Source organism: Etheostoma spectabile, chromosome 21 (genome assembly GCF_008692095.1).
Source record: "Etheostoma spectabile isolate EspeVRDwgs_2016 chromosome 21, UIUC_Espe_1.0, whole genome shotgun sequence".
NCBI classification, from domain to species: domain Eukaryota; kingdom Metazoa; phylum Chordata; class Actinopteri; order Perciformes; family Percidae; genus Etheostoma; species Etheostoma spectabile.
The window spans coordinates 4067127-4080060 of NC_045753.1; the positions used below are offsets into that span (position 1 = coordinate 4067127).

The following is a 12934-nucleotide window of genomic DNA, read 5'->3' on the forward strand; positions in this document are numbered from 1 at the left end:
TTGCTGTCAGTATGTAATCTCTGGGCCAGTTTTACTGCAGCTTTTGTGCTTTTTCAAGAGCAGATGTGACACATTCTGCTCCAAATATATCAAACAGTTGCAGCAAGTCAGTCACAATTTGCTTGTCATTAGTGCATACTACATGTTTTTGCACTGCTCCTTATTGCATATGCATTTAAGGGGGGATCGAGCAAATAGGAGGAGACATCTCATAGCTGTGAAACAGCTGTCTTAAACACAGAAGCATGACAAAAATGACTCAACAAATGAAAAAAGGCTTCATCGTGAAATTGTATTGTTGTTTGGATGTTGCAGAGGCATGAGATAAATAAACAGCAGAATACTGCAGACCCAATCAGTATCTGCACATTTTCAACAGTGATGAGCCACAATGAAAACCGTGAAATGTTTTTTTATGTGTTACCATTGTGAGTTTTACTGTTTAATTTGTGTTATTTATTTAAAACGGTGTGTGTAGCGGTATGTGTGGTTATTTTGTAGCAGCCCGGTTTCATTTGCAATGATTTAATTAAGGCAAACACAGTGGATGACCGTGCATCTAATCTCAAAGTCCGGTAAAGTCCATTACCCAATTTCCATTAAAAATATCTATAACTCTCTTGGCTCTGCCTCATTGTAAATGTAAGTATGTAAATGGACTGTTCTTTTGCAACGACTCCTCAAAGCACTTTTTCACCATTCACACAAAAATTCATACACTGTGGCCAAGGCTGCCATAAAAGGTGCCACCTTCTCATCAGATAAACACTTTTACACGCGCAGCATCAGGGGCAACTCGTGGTTCAGTGTCTTGCCCTCGGACACTTTGATATGGGACTGCAGGGCCGGGGATCGAACCACCATCCTTTTAACATTTTTGTCAAATGTTAGACCTGTCTCTAATTTGTTTTTTCTTTATAAGGTCCTGGAAAAAGTTTTAACTTTTTGAAGTAGCAATGTACTGTAGCTGAAATTCCTAATCAGACACATGTTGTATTGTCAATGTGAGATGTTTTCCAACCATTAGCCTGAGGCATTTTTTGTGTGAAATAATTCCAGTAACTAAGTCAGTCCAGCCTTAGTATAATTTACAGAATATATTTTATTTTAAATTTTATCTATCTTGGTTCATTACAAAGCTCTTGAGAAATTGTCCTCGATGCCACGACATGACGACACGACTCTGTCGATATGACTTGTCTCTCCACAGGCAGCCAACCCAGGCTGTGTTCTGGAGGACTTTGTGCGTTGGTACTCGCCTAGAGATTACGTGGAAGAGGAGGTGATCGACGAGAAGGGCAACACAGTGGTGAAAGGCGAGCTAAGTGCCAGGATGAAGATCCCAGGCAACATGTGGGTGGAGACTTGGGAGACAGCCAGGGTTACACCTGCACGCCGCCAGAGAAGACTTTTTGACGATACTAAGGAGGCTGAAAAGGTATTTTTTCGTACAGCTGACTCTCAGGCATGCAAACTCCTCACCTTTTGGCTGTTTTGAAACCAAAATGGGTCACTTGATTTATTTGCTGATCCGATTAGAAAAAATTAGTAGAGGGGGTCTGGCCTTGCCACAGTTTTATAATGAACCAAAAAATATTTTTACATCTCTCGTGTGTTCTGCGCTAATGCTTCCTACGCCACCCCAAATAAACACCAACCAAGTAGTGTATATCCTTGACGTTCCACTTCCGGGATGGTGCCACAGGAAATTCCGCTGGATGCATGTATTTACCATATTCCTCTGCTTTCTTTGTGTTGGGATTTTAAATTCGGTGGATTTATAGGTATAAGTTTGGGCTCCCCTAATGGAGCTGCTGCCCCCGCGACCTGATACCGGATAAGCGGATGAAGATAGATGTATGGATGGATGGATGGATGGTGGAGTTATAGGGACTATTTTTCACTGCTCCTCAGATCTCTGCAGGGTAAAATGAGACATCTAGCCAGACAGTCTGTTCAATCTGTGTTTTCTTTTGCATGACTATTTGGCAGCGGCTGTGTGCGGAGTTTAGCACCGCACCATGACGATTCTGTTGGGTGTAAAGAAATGCCATTTAACCAGAGTACGTGTTCCTCCCATCCCAGAATGCTATGTGGAGTAGCCTAGCCAGACACTTCCTCAGTGCGATTTGGAGTAGGGTCTGGCAAAGCGAGACTACCAAAAAAGAAACCCCCACCACGCTGTATGCACGCTCACACTTGGAACAGGAGTCAAACCCGTAACTTACCACCCGTTACGTACCCCTTACGTACCCTTTCCTTTTACTCCCAGTTACAGTTTTTGAAACACATAAACAACAATGACGGCACCTGTTGATGCTATATAGGCGCTTGTGATTAACGGTGAGAAATAGAAATAAATAGACATAAATAGGCAACCTAAAGTAATTACGCACCTTGTAATCAAAACAATACACATACGAGTGTGTACTACTACAGGTTATGTGTATTAAATGAAGCCCAAAATGTGTTGCTGACTCAAATGTATGCTATTAAAAAAAAAATGTTTATGGTTAAGAACACATTGTTTACAAGAGCAGAGATTCTCCATAGATCTAGCCTCTTAATTTTGCTGTCATAGTGCACCAGATTTAAATTTAAAATACAATGGTGAAATGTTCTTCTGCCGGAGCATGACCCCAGACCCCAACTGAGAGCTGCAAGAAGGTGGATGAAAAGGGTAAACTAAACATAGGTTTTGACTGTCTTTTAGGTTCTGCATTATTTGGCAGTACAGAAACCTGCAGATCTGACCTGCCATCTCCTGCCTTGCGTACTCCATGCTGCTATTCTGAAGTTAAATAAGGAAGGTGAGTCAAGATTGTTTTGTCAAAAACTCGTTATGCTATTAAAGAGTCAAACAAATAGACAGACCCCCACAATATTATTAAGACAAATACATTTCAAACAATTCAAAGCAACATTGGTCATTTCCAGTTTTTATGGATGACTAATTAAATCGTAAACACAAAAAATGGCACACTTTCTCAATGAGTCACAACTCTAGAACAAAAAGGCATCATATACAGTATACCCCTGCAACTTTCCATTGATAGCCATATTAGAAATCATAAGAAAACAAGTCGTAACATTGTTTTTTACACAATTTCTTCACTATTAAAAGTGGAAATGTCTACGCATCCAAGCTAGTTATAAGCTATTTGAACATTACTTTTAATGGTGCAGATTTGTCAAAATGTAAAGATATATATATATATAGGCTAAAAACATGGAGGTGTTGATAGTTGTGTTGATAAGTGTATCCCAAGCATGCAATTTTAATGTAGCCTTCAGATGTACATAGCTGCAAACCATGTTGCCTTTTGGTGGAAGGGGCCACATAATTCAGCTTTTCAAACTTTTTTGGAAGCAGACACCTACAAGTTCATTTTGAGCAAAAGACGAAATACCAGTTACTACACAAAATTGTTGGAAAGATTATCTACATAACCATCATTTGCCTACCAGAATCTGTGATTATGTGTGCATTGCAGTTCCTCTCTAGGACAGAATCCTGTTTGTGATTTAACTGTTTTTGTTTTATGGTAATAAAAAGAAAGTAAGTCTAATCAAATGTAATAAAAGCTGTCTTCCCTGAAGAATGACGAAATGCTAAAAATATGGAGAATTTTGCAAATTGCTCTAACTTACAATACTATATTATGTTGATTTTTTTTTTCTATGGGCTATCATTCCATCTTCTCTTTACTTAGTCATTGTTTTATCTTTCTACTTCTCTCCTTTGTCTTGATCTTCTTGCTAACAGAGTCAGCAGAAGACATTCCGTCAGTAAAAAAGAACATACAGCAATCGACATGTCAAGCTAGCAAGCTGCTGCACCCCCTCAACCATGACTACAAAAAGTTAGAGGTCAGTGACACAGAAGACTAGAAATGAACTCCAAGCTCCTCATTTGTTCTAGCATAAGACATAAGAAGCATCTCTCAATTTGTTTTCTTTTGTATGGTATTGTGTGTTCCATTGTGTGTAATGTATTGTAAATTGTATGCACTGGTATCTGGCAAAAGTTTGATTGTCCTGTACAGTTAGACAAATTGTCAGTTAAAAGCTGTTTAGCATAAGATTAAGTATAGGCTTTTCTCAGTGATTGAGAACACAGGGTTGCACAATGAAATTTAAGTTACTGTATCTCCTTCACACTACATACACAGAACATAATATAAATATATATAAGTTAGAATCGAACGAAATGAAATAAAACAGTATGTACACTCTATACAAATCCTTTTATACCTATATATCTAGCAGTGTTAGGATACATAAGATATTCAATCTACTTGGCGCCCTGGCCAAACTTGAGCCAAATTACAATTGTTTTCCCAACAATGTAATTTTATAGCACACAGACCAGCGGCTTTGAGCCTCTGCCCCTCGTGAACTTCAGCCGAGTGCATGTCATAGCGTCAACAGTTCACTTGAGGCCAGGCTCTGAGCCAGGCTCACGTCAGTAGCACGGATTATCTGTACTGACAAACTGGAAAACATCGTGGCTACACCGATGTGACACCGAAGTGCCCCATTATACAATATTTAAATAGCTTTTTCTAGCTTGGTCCAGAGATGTTTTGTACCAAATTGGGTGAAAATTTGTAGGCTTCTCGGATGAGTTTGTCTGGACCCACAAAATCCAAGAAAAGAAATTGAGATTTATAGTTACATACATAAAGTATGTTGTTACAAAGACATAGTCTGGCCAAATGACATCAAATCAAACAAAGCACATCATTGGGTCCTCAGTGATACACTACACCCAAGTAGGAAGTAGAACGGATGAACGGCTCTCAAGATACACACACACACACACACACACACACACACACACACACACTCACTCAATAGTTAGATTAAAAGGACCGTCCAAAACATTTTAATTTAATAGTGATCATTTACTTCAAATCTAACATGATCAAGTATAGAGTGGACAAAAACCAAAATAATCCACACACATTTGCACAGTAGATGTGTTGGAGTCAAGCCATAATTAATGGTGAAGTTTCCCCAGCTTCTGTGCTGACCGCATGTATTGTATGTGTAACTTTTCTCTACCCGTAGGATTTCATAAACCAGCTGATGGCCATGGAGACCGTCATCACCCGAGCTCGCTCACTCAAGGCTAAATTTGCCATTTGTGAGGGCGCGAAGGGAGAGGACACAGAAGAGTTGGAGACGTAAGATACACAGTTCATTATATCTTTTAGAGAAACATATACACTATTTCATCCGTCTTGGAGGAGTTTAGGGGTATTGATGGAGTACATAGCACATGTAACACACTCTCTCTGCACGTCTGCCACCTGGAGAAAGACTCGGGGTTGTGTTGCTTTAGATGTGAGGGGTGTAGTACGGACAGAAGGCACGGGGCGCTGGGTTGAAGATTGTGGCTGAGACTTTTTATTCTTTATTATTATCATCTTTAAATTTTACGAACATCTTAAACATTCATTGACCAGTTTGGCATCGGAGAAAGTTGAATAATAGAAAACATAATAAAGTAAATAAATAAATAAAACATCCTTTCTATGCAATGAATATATAATAGCTTGAGATAGAAAAAAGAACGGACATATAAATATAAAAATAAATATAAATAAGTAAAAATTAGAAGAGTGGATTAAAATATAAACATCAAGAACAAAAAATACAGTACAAAAAAACAAGATGAGATGGGCTAAGGCTATATAATTATAATTCCTTAAAATCTTGCAGTAGATCAGCTATATAGACAGTTTTCTTACTATTAAGGATTTGGATAGACTCACAAAAGTTTCAAAATTCACTTCTGAAGTGAGTAAAAGCTGGTCGCGATCTTGCCAATTTTGCTTTATGGATATGAAATTTGATTGGGGCTGAGACTTGATTTGTAATTTAATGCTGATGTGATGTCCGATGCACATTGAGGCAAGGCAAGGCAGCTTTATTTGTAGAGCACATTTCAGCAACAGGGCAATTCAAAGTGCTTTACACAAAATCAGTTAAACACTATAAACAGTTAAAAATAAAAACATTAAGACACTACACATTCAGTTACCCTTCAAGTCTTTCTTTCTCTGTATTACACAGCCTTTGTACTCATTCCTTGTCCTCAAAAAAAATCATAAAACAGATAAAACACAAGTGTCGTAAGCAATAAAAACCGATAAAACACACGAATAGACAGTTAAAAATAAAACCCCCCCCAAAAAAAAATCAACAAATGGTTCAAGTTTCTGTTAAAAGTGCATCAACGTTAAAAGGTAGAACTATTCAACCACGTATAAAACATACCTCTCAACGTTTTAAAAGCTCTCCTTCGGTTGACACAGCAATCTCGTCGCTGTGATGCGTGTGCGAGTGAGACAGTCGCGCACACACACACACACACACACACACACACACACACACACACACACACACACACACACACACACACACTTCTGTTTAGTTGCTGACTGAAAAACTCAACCACCAGTGAACTGGATTGATAACGATACACGTCAGCAAGCGGCACTAAACACAAGGAAGGCAAACAAGGTGCTCTTATGTCTGGTACATGATAAACGTTAACACAAATTAATAATCAACTACACAAATCTTATAATTTAAGCTCTTTTTGAGCAGGGGGGCTACACTCTGATATAACTGTTTACTGATATCACACCTAGTAGTTAGAGAGTATGCATCCAAACCTCAGCCACGTGGTGCATGAAGTTAAAGAGCTTGTAGAAGACAGTGTGAGAACTTGCAAAAATCTGAACTTGTACATTAAAATTTGCACTTGTAAAAATAAAATTTGCACTATTAACTTTCTGTAACTGTTATCGTTTGGAGGGGAGGGGTTTGACTGGACGGGGCTGGGAAAGCACCGTTCATTAAAAAAAAAATAGAATGTAAACTCTTTATTGATCCCCAATGGGGAAATTACAATTTTACACTGTGTATGTTAGATCACACTACACACAGGCCTGAAATAGTTTGCCCCCAGTTGACTTAAGGATGCAATAAGGAACTGACCATTAATCAATTTTATTTATAGTATCAAATCATAACAAGAGTTATCTCGAGACCGTTTACAGATAGAGCAGGTCTAGACCACACTCTGTAAATTATAAAGTTCACAGAAAAAGACCCCAAATACTCATGGCATTAGCCTTGTGCTTTGTGTGCATGAAACATGAAGTTAATGTGGCTCATTTAGCGACTTGCTCTCTGCCTCGTGACGTTACTACTCCACTGCTCCATCATTATCTGTTATTGTAAAACCTCAGCTCCACTACTTGCCAGATTAAATATATATACATATCAGTTAATAATCAACTGTAAAGTAGCTACACCTTGTTAAATCAGCCCAATCATTGGGTAGAATGGGAAATTGTAAGGGAAAAAAAAAAGTTAACACCAACATTAAGTGGCTGCCTTGCCTTGCCTTGCAAAATCCATTGTCATGTCTACAAATTTTTTTTTGGTATAGTATAAGTTCAAATTCAAGTCACCACTACCTCTGGTGATGCACTGCACACCGGCGTGCAAAGTATTTCTTTGTACTATCTGGAGATCACTTTTTCTTGTTCTACATACAGTACAGGGGATGAAGCTAACGCCTTGGTTGAAGAGAGTTCAGCATAAATGTATTTGAGTCATTTTTATCATGTCAGCTATTATATCTGTGTGTTTGTATTGTTTCCTTTTTGGGGGGGGGGAGGTCGAGATCTGGGACAGGGGTCAATATAAGTGGGTCGCCATAGGATTGGGGAGGGTGGGGATGTTTGTTCAGAATCTGTATTTGTGAGGTACAATGTTTTGTGTTTTTAAAATTCTAAACCCGCACTATTATTGAAAGTTTACCTGTTTATTATCAATAAAAAAACGGATCTGAAAAAAAGGGAGTAACAGTGAAATTTGAAGCTAAATTGGTCCACCGGCTCTACATGTGACCAATTAACTGTCCCATGCCCCTGGATAACATTTGATGTCTGTCTCCAGGTTTGTGAGCTCCCTGCTGGAAGAGCCAGAGGTCGTGGTGATTGGAGCCGGCCAGGGTCCGGCTGGCAGCATCATCCACAGGCTCTTCGTCAACGCTCAGAGGGTAAGCAGACTCCCTCTCTGTCTCACTCCTGCTCCCTGTAACACAGTTCACAAGGGGTAGTCATGTTATTATATGGTGATGGTGACCTGATGAGCCAAGTGTCCCTCCCCTCTTAATACAAACAAGCTTAGGTGTGTCGTTTTTCCCCCTAATCCAGGTCGATAGGCAGTGTAGCCAGACCATTGTCCAACTGCTGACACAACATGACATCATGGCTTTGCTGAAAACATACCACTTGGCTTAAGAAAGTTGGCGTGTTATCTGTACGCATTTTGAGCTATCCGCATGTACATCTACGCTGCATACAGCAGTCATAAACATACACGCCACTTGGCGTGTTATCACGAGACGAAAGCAACGGTTAAGTTTAGGAAATGTGACGTGCGGTTGGGTTTAGGAAGAGAAGAACCGGTTGGGTTTAGGCAAAGAAGAACAGGGTCGGCCACAGTGATGCACCAATCCAATCAGTGAATCTGTATCAGCACTGACACTAGACATATTAAATAAATCAGGTATTGGCTACCAAACAAATATGGCTTGGTTGTTTTATAAACGGTCTAGAACAACATAATGCATTTTTAACAAGCCTGCACAATTCTTTTGTATCAATGTCTCTACTAAGAGGAAGTGATGGGTAGTTACAGCCTTTAGTTATCTTGCTCATTGAGGAATGATTACAGTCAGTTCCCCACTAGTCTGGTTTACCAGACATACAGTGCTGTTACAGAGATTATTGGGATTGTTTTAAAGAAATACAAACAACCCAGAGCAGTTTTATCCTTTCTACCAGGATGTTACCTCATGCAGCCAGAGCATACTCCAGCACTGACACAGCACTAGTTATACAGTTAAACATCTACCGCAGCCCTGACAACTCATGAAAAAACAAATACATTAAATCACATCATTTTACATTCCCTATGCAGTAATAGTACTGCATGTTGCGTAACATACTGCATGTGCAATGATGTTGCAAAGCCTCAGTGGGCTGTGGTGCGCATCTCATATGAGAACGTGGAATCTTCTCTTCCACTGTCCCTTTTCCTGTTTTTAGCAACACCTTTTTATATTTTTTCTGCCCCTACAGTGAGAATTTTTTTTTTGTAATTTCAGCCAGTGTTGAGAATTGAACTGTAACATGAAAATGTAAGAAGGAAAATGTTTCTAAAATATTATACCCTCCCCCCACTAAAACTTAAAATGAATCAATACAATACAAGGACCTTACATTGGGATTTACATGTAATTTGGCCTGGGTCCTCATTTGCCAAAGGTTTTGTGGATTGTACAGTGGGAGAGCCAGTGTAATTTTTCACTAGGGAAATTGTTGGTTGTGTATATTATGTATTGCGCATCCGTGATAAAGCCAATAACCAAACAAAGAACTATCACCAAGAGTTACCAAAATACCTCTACTGCATCACGTCAGGCCAGCTGGAGCGCCCCTATAACGGCAGAAAGAGAGCGATAATTTAAGAAAAAGTCTGGTAAAGTGTGATCAATGCTGTTACTCATTGTTCTAAGAGTAAGCCCAACATTCATGCCAGTTAAGATTGATTTCCTACTCAGAAACTTACAGACATGAGGCTCAAAACAATTCCGAAGGCTGGCAGAACTAGCGGTGCTCCCACTGTAGCAGGGCAACACATGAAACCCACATTTCAGAACTTCTCTCAGACGGTTATTCCTGTCATTACTGTTAACACAGCCTTATGTCACTTTTTCTTTAAATCTTTAGTGGAGAGAACATTAGGATGTCTCAAGGCGTGATGGAAATGCTAGTTAAAGATTTCCACATTGGCACAATAACTGCACTTTTTTTTTTGCTGTGTGCTGAGTAAATTTTACTCTGATCTTGGTATGATATCTATAATTAAGACAATAGATTTTTTTTTTTTAACTTCTTATTGTGTTGACTTGTTGTTGTTCTTGTTTAGTTTATTTACATATTATTATATAGGGTTTAATAAAGGTACAACATTGTGCAGGGGAGGTTAAGTTGATACTTTTCAGCAACTTTTTTCCAGAATTGAAAGCTGACTCACCACTCTCATTACTGTAAACGCTGAAACTGTAGAACGAGCTGCATATGAGGATATATTTTATTAGCCGCTTGGCATTCAAATCCATAATATTTTTGAGCTTTCAACCGCATCCGTTCTTCCGTAGAGGAATCAAATTTCAATCCAGTTCATTTTAAGGTCAAGAATGAACTTGTGACACTGTTAAATGTGTTCAATTTGGAGCTTTTTTCATTTTCTTTTTTACACTTTTTACTACATATGAATTTAGAACAAAAGAGGGCTATGACATGACAATGAGTAGGTGCAAATATGAAAATAGGATAAGGTCACAGGTCAGTACACAATGCATACAGGTACATCTTGACATACAGAAAAGATGCGGAGTAGAATTAATTCTTTGTAGCAATCCCATTTTTTTACAGTATTCCTCTCCTTTTGAAGTCACAGCATACCATTAATTTCTCCACACTGCAGATAGAATTTCTAATGTTTATTGAGAAGCTCATTGTGGGAAGATGTCTTTTGAAGCCAGCATTTGGTCATTACCTTTTTGCTTGCCTCCATGAAAAGCTTCAAGAGGTATGTGTCTCTTTTACTAAGACCTTAAGGAAGTTTTCCAAGATATAAAAAGGCAAAATGTTCATAAGCAATGAAATACCAGATTCTAGATTTTTAATTGTTTAAAAGGACGTCATCTGGGTATAGACATTTTTAGTTTTCGACGCCTCCCATGGTTATACCCTCCAGAGCAGTCTTCTCTCTGATAGCCTGGGCAAGCGAATAAAAAAAATTGGCTAGATAGAAGTGGGCTTAACGGGAAACCTTGCTTGTATCCTTGTTGGAGCACTATTTGATTTGAAAGGCTTCTATTAACTTTTATCCTTGATGTTGGAGAGGAATAGAGCATTTGTATGCACTGTATTTTGTATCACTATTCCAAATCCATAATGACAGCCTCTCTGTCTGGGCTCTGAAACGCCCTCAGCTTCTTGCATACGCTTTCCTGATGCTCATGACCAGCACTGCGAGACACTGCTGTAGTCCATTGTCTCTTTGGGTTTACTTAAAGGTAGTGGACCCACTGTGAATCCACGTCTCCTTAAGTCCTCTGTGGCTTCCTCAGCGTTACTGTATGTGTATCAAAGTGCACACGCATCTTGGTCAGTAGAGTTTGGAAGCGGATCCTTATTCATTTATTTTTTTAAGCACTTATAAATAGGCGTCTTTTCCTCTTCGGCTGTAAACACTGCGTAAAGAATACTTACACAGATGAGTTTCTTTCATGCAGTTCATTCCCAGTAGTTGGCTCGTCCAGTTATATTTTTACGTCTACTTTAAAACTTATGACAGTTCTTTCTGTCAGCGACAGCTATTTCTGATGTAAGATCCTGCAGGTCCCCACTTATCTTCCTTTGAGTTTAAGCCACTTAAACCATGTTAGGAACCTGAATTATGGGGTATTATTTCTGTCAATGCAGGAGCTATTTATGCTGCTGTGCTAGTTGTCGGGCCACCGGAAGTCCCCAATGTAGATCATTTATTCCGTGGAAATCACTAATTTGACAGACTACTAAAAACTATATGAGTTATATTTAACTTATATGAGCATTTCATTATAGTAGGTAAATGTGTAGAACCATATAAATAAAAAGGACAGAAATACCATTTCACTGTTTAATGGGGTTCTGTTATTACTCCTGAACAAAATGGTGATTGTTGTTCGTATTTAAGGGTGACCACACACATCAGTAGGGTTGTAATGTGCTCGTCAGAGCTCGGTCCGGCGTAGCAGCAGGGAGTAAGGAGGAGAGACAGTTAGACACGGCCCTCGGGGTCTCATGTTCTGGAACCAATGCAGCATGAAATGGGGCAATCAAGCCAACCAGCGTACATCTGGCTAGTTAACTAGCTCGCTAACTCGACCATGCCCCCACGCCACACCCATCACAGAAAATGACACTCCGTCTTGTTTGAAGACAGATATAAATACAGAGGTTCCTCGGTTTTTAATTAGATGCGTAGAGCACTATTGTTAGGTTTTTAATTGAAACTGAGACAATTAGGAATGCTTTTGCTTTGGGATCAAAATGCTACTCAATAAATACTACTCAATTACCTGGGCCCGCTTCTTTTTCATTCTAGCTCCTATTTTACTCTCTCTGCCATTGTCTGCGACAGCCTAACGTTAGTTATGATAACCACTCATCATTAGCAAACTTTAGTGAGCTTCTATAACAGGGTTTTTCCTGCAAAGAGATAGTTTTGCCCCCCCCCCCCCGAAAGAGGTTTTAGCCAGCGGCAAAATGTCTGACTGTCATGCAACCAGCCTCCCTCTCATCCACAGCCGCTGTATTTTACGCACTCGGCTGGCGCTAATTGAACGGATCTGAACGCGCTGCTGTGAAGCTAGCTGTAATGGGATTTCCATTTGCAAGGGTCAGGCGGTGCCAGACTCCCATGCTGCTTTTGGGGACCGGCGGCGCAGCGGGAGATCTCAGCCTTCCGCCGGGGCTCCGACTGCCGGCGGGCTATGCTGCCGTCTGATGGCATCAGTATTGAAATGAATACAGTTTCATAGGCGGTGAAAAATGTATCGTAGTCACGTTAAATAGCCGGCCTATTTGTGGTGGTCCAGTTGATTTTAATCTCTGATGCGAAGCTACGGATGAAAAAAACCACAATTTTGATCACTGCTGCTAAGCCCCGTTCACGTAACCGCAGCAATTTAGTTAAATTGTATCTCACATTATGAAGGGTAAACTTTGCAATTAATCCACTGTTCACATGCATGCCGAGTCCGACAGACAAAATAAATAACACCTTTTAT

General features: G+C 39.6%; 1 protein-coding gene across 3 annotated transcripts in view; it reads left to right on the forward strand.

Moving 5' to 3' along the window:
• Positions 1–12934, forward strand: part of rab3gap1 (RAB3 GTPase activating protein subunit 1) — a 44724-nt gene that overhangs the window by 27232 nt on the left and 4558 nt on the right. For all 3 annotated transcript variants that reach the window (XM_032502845.1, XM_032502846.1, XM_032502847.1), the window contains 5 exons: positions 1211–1438; positions 2714–2810; positions 3767–3870; positions 5074–5189; positions 7981–8083. In XM_032502845.1, the coding sequence (XP_032358736.1) occupies positions 1211–1438; positions 2714–2810; positions 3767–3870; positions 5074–5189; positions 7981–8083 (648 nt within the window). The remainder of the gene's footprint in view (positions 1–1210; positions 1439–2713; positions 2811–3766; positions 3871–5073; positions 5190–7980; positions 8084–12934) is intronic.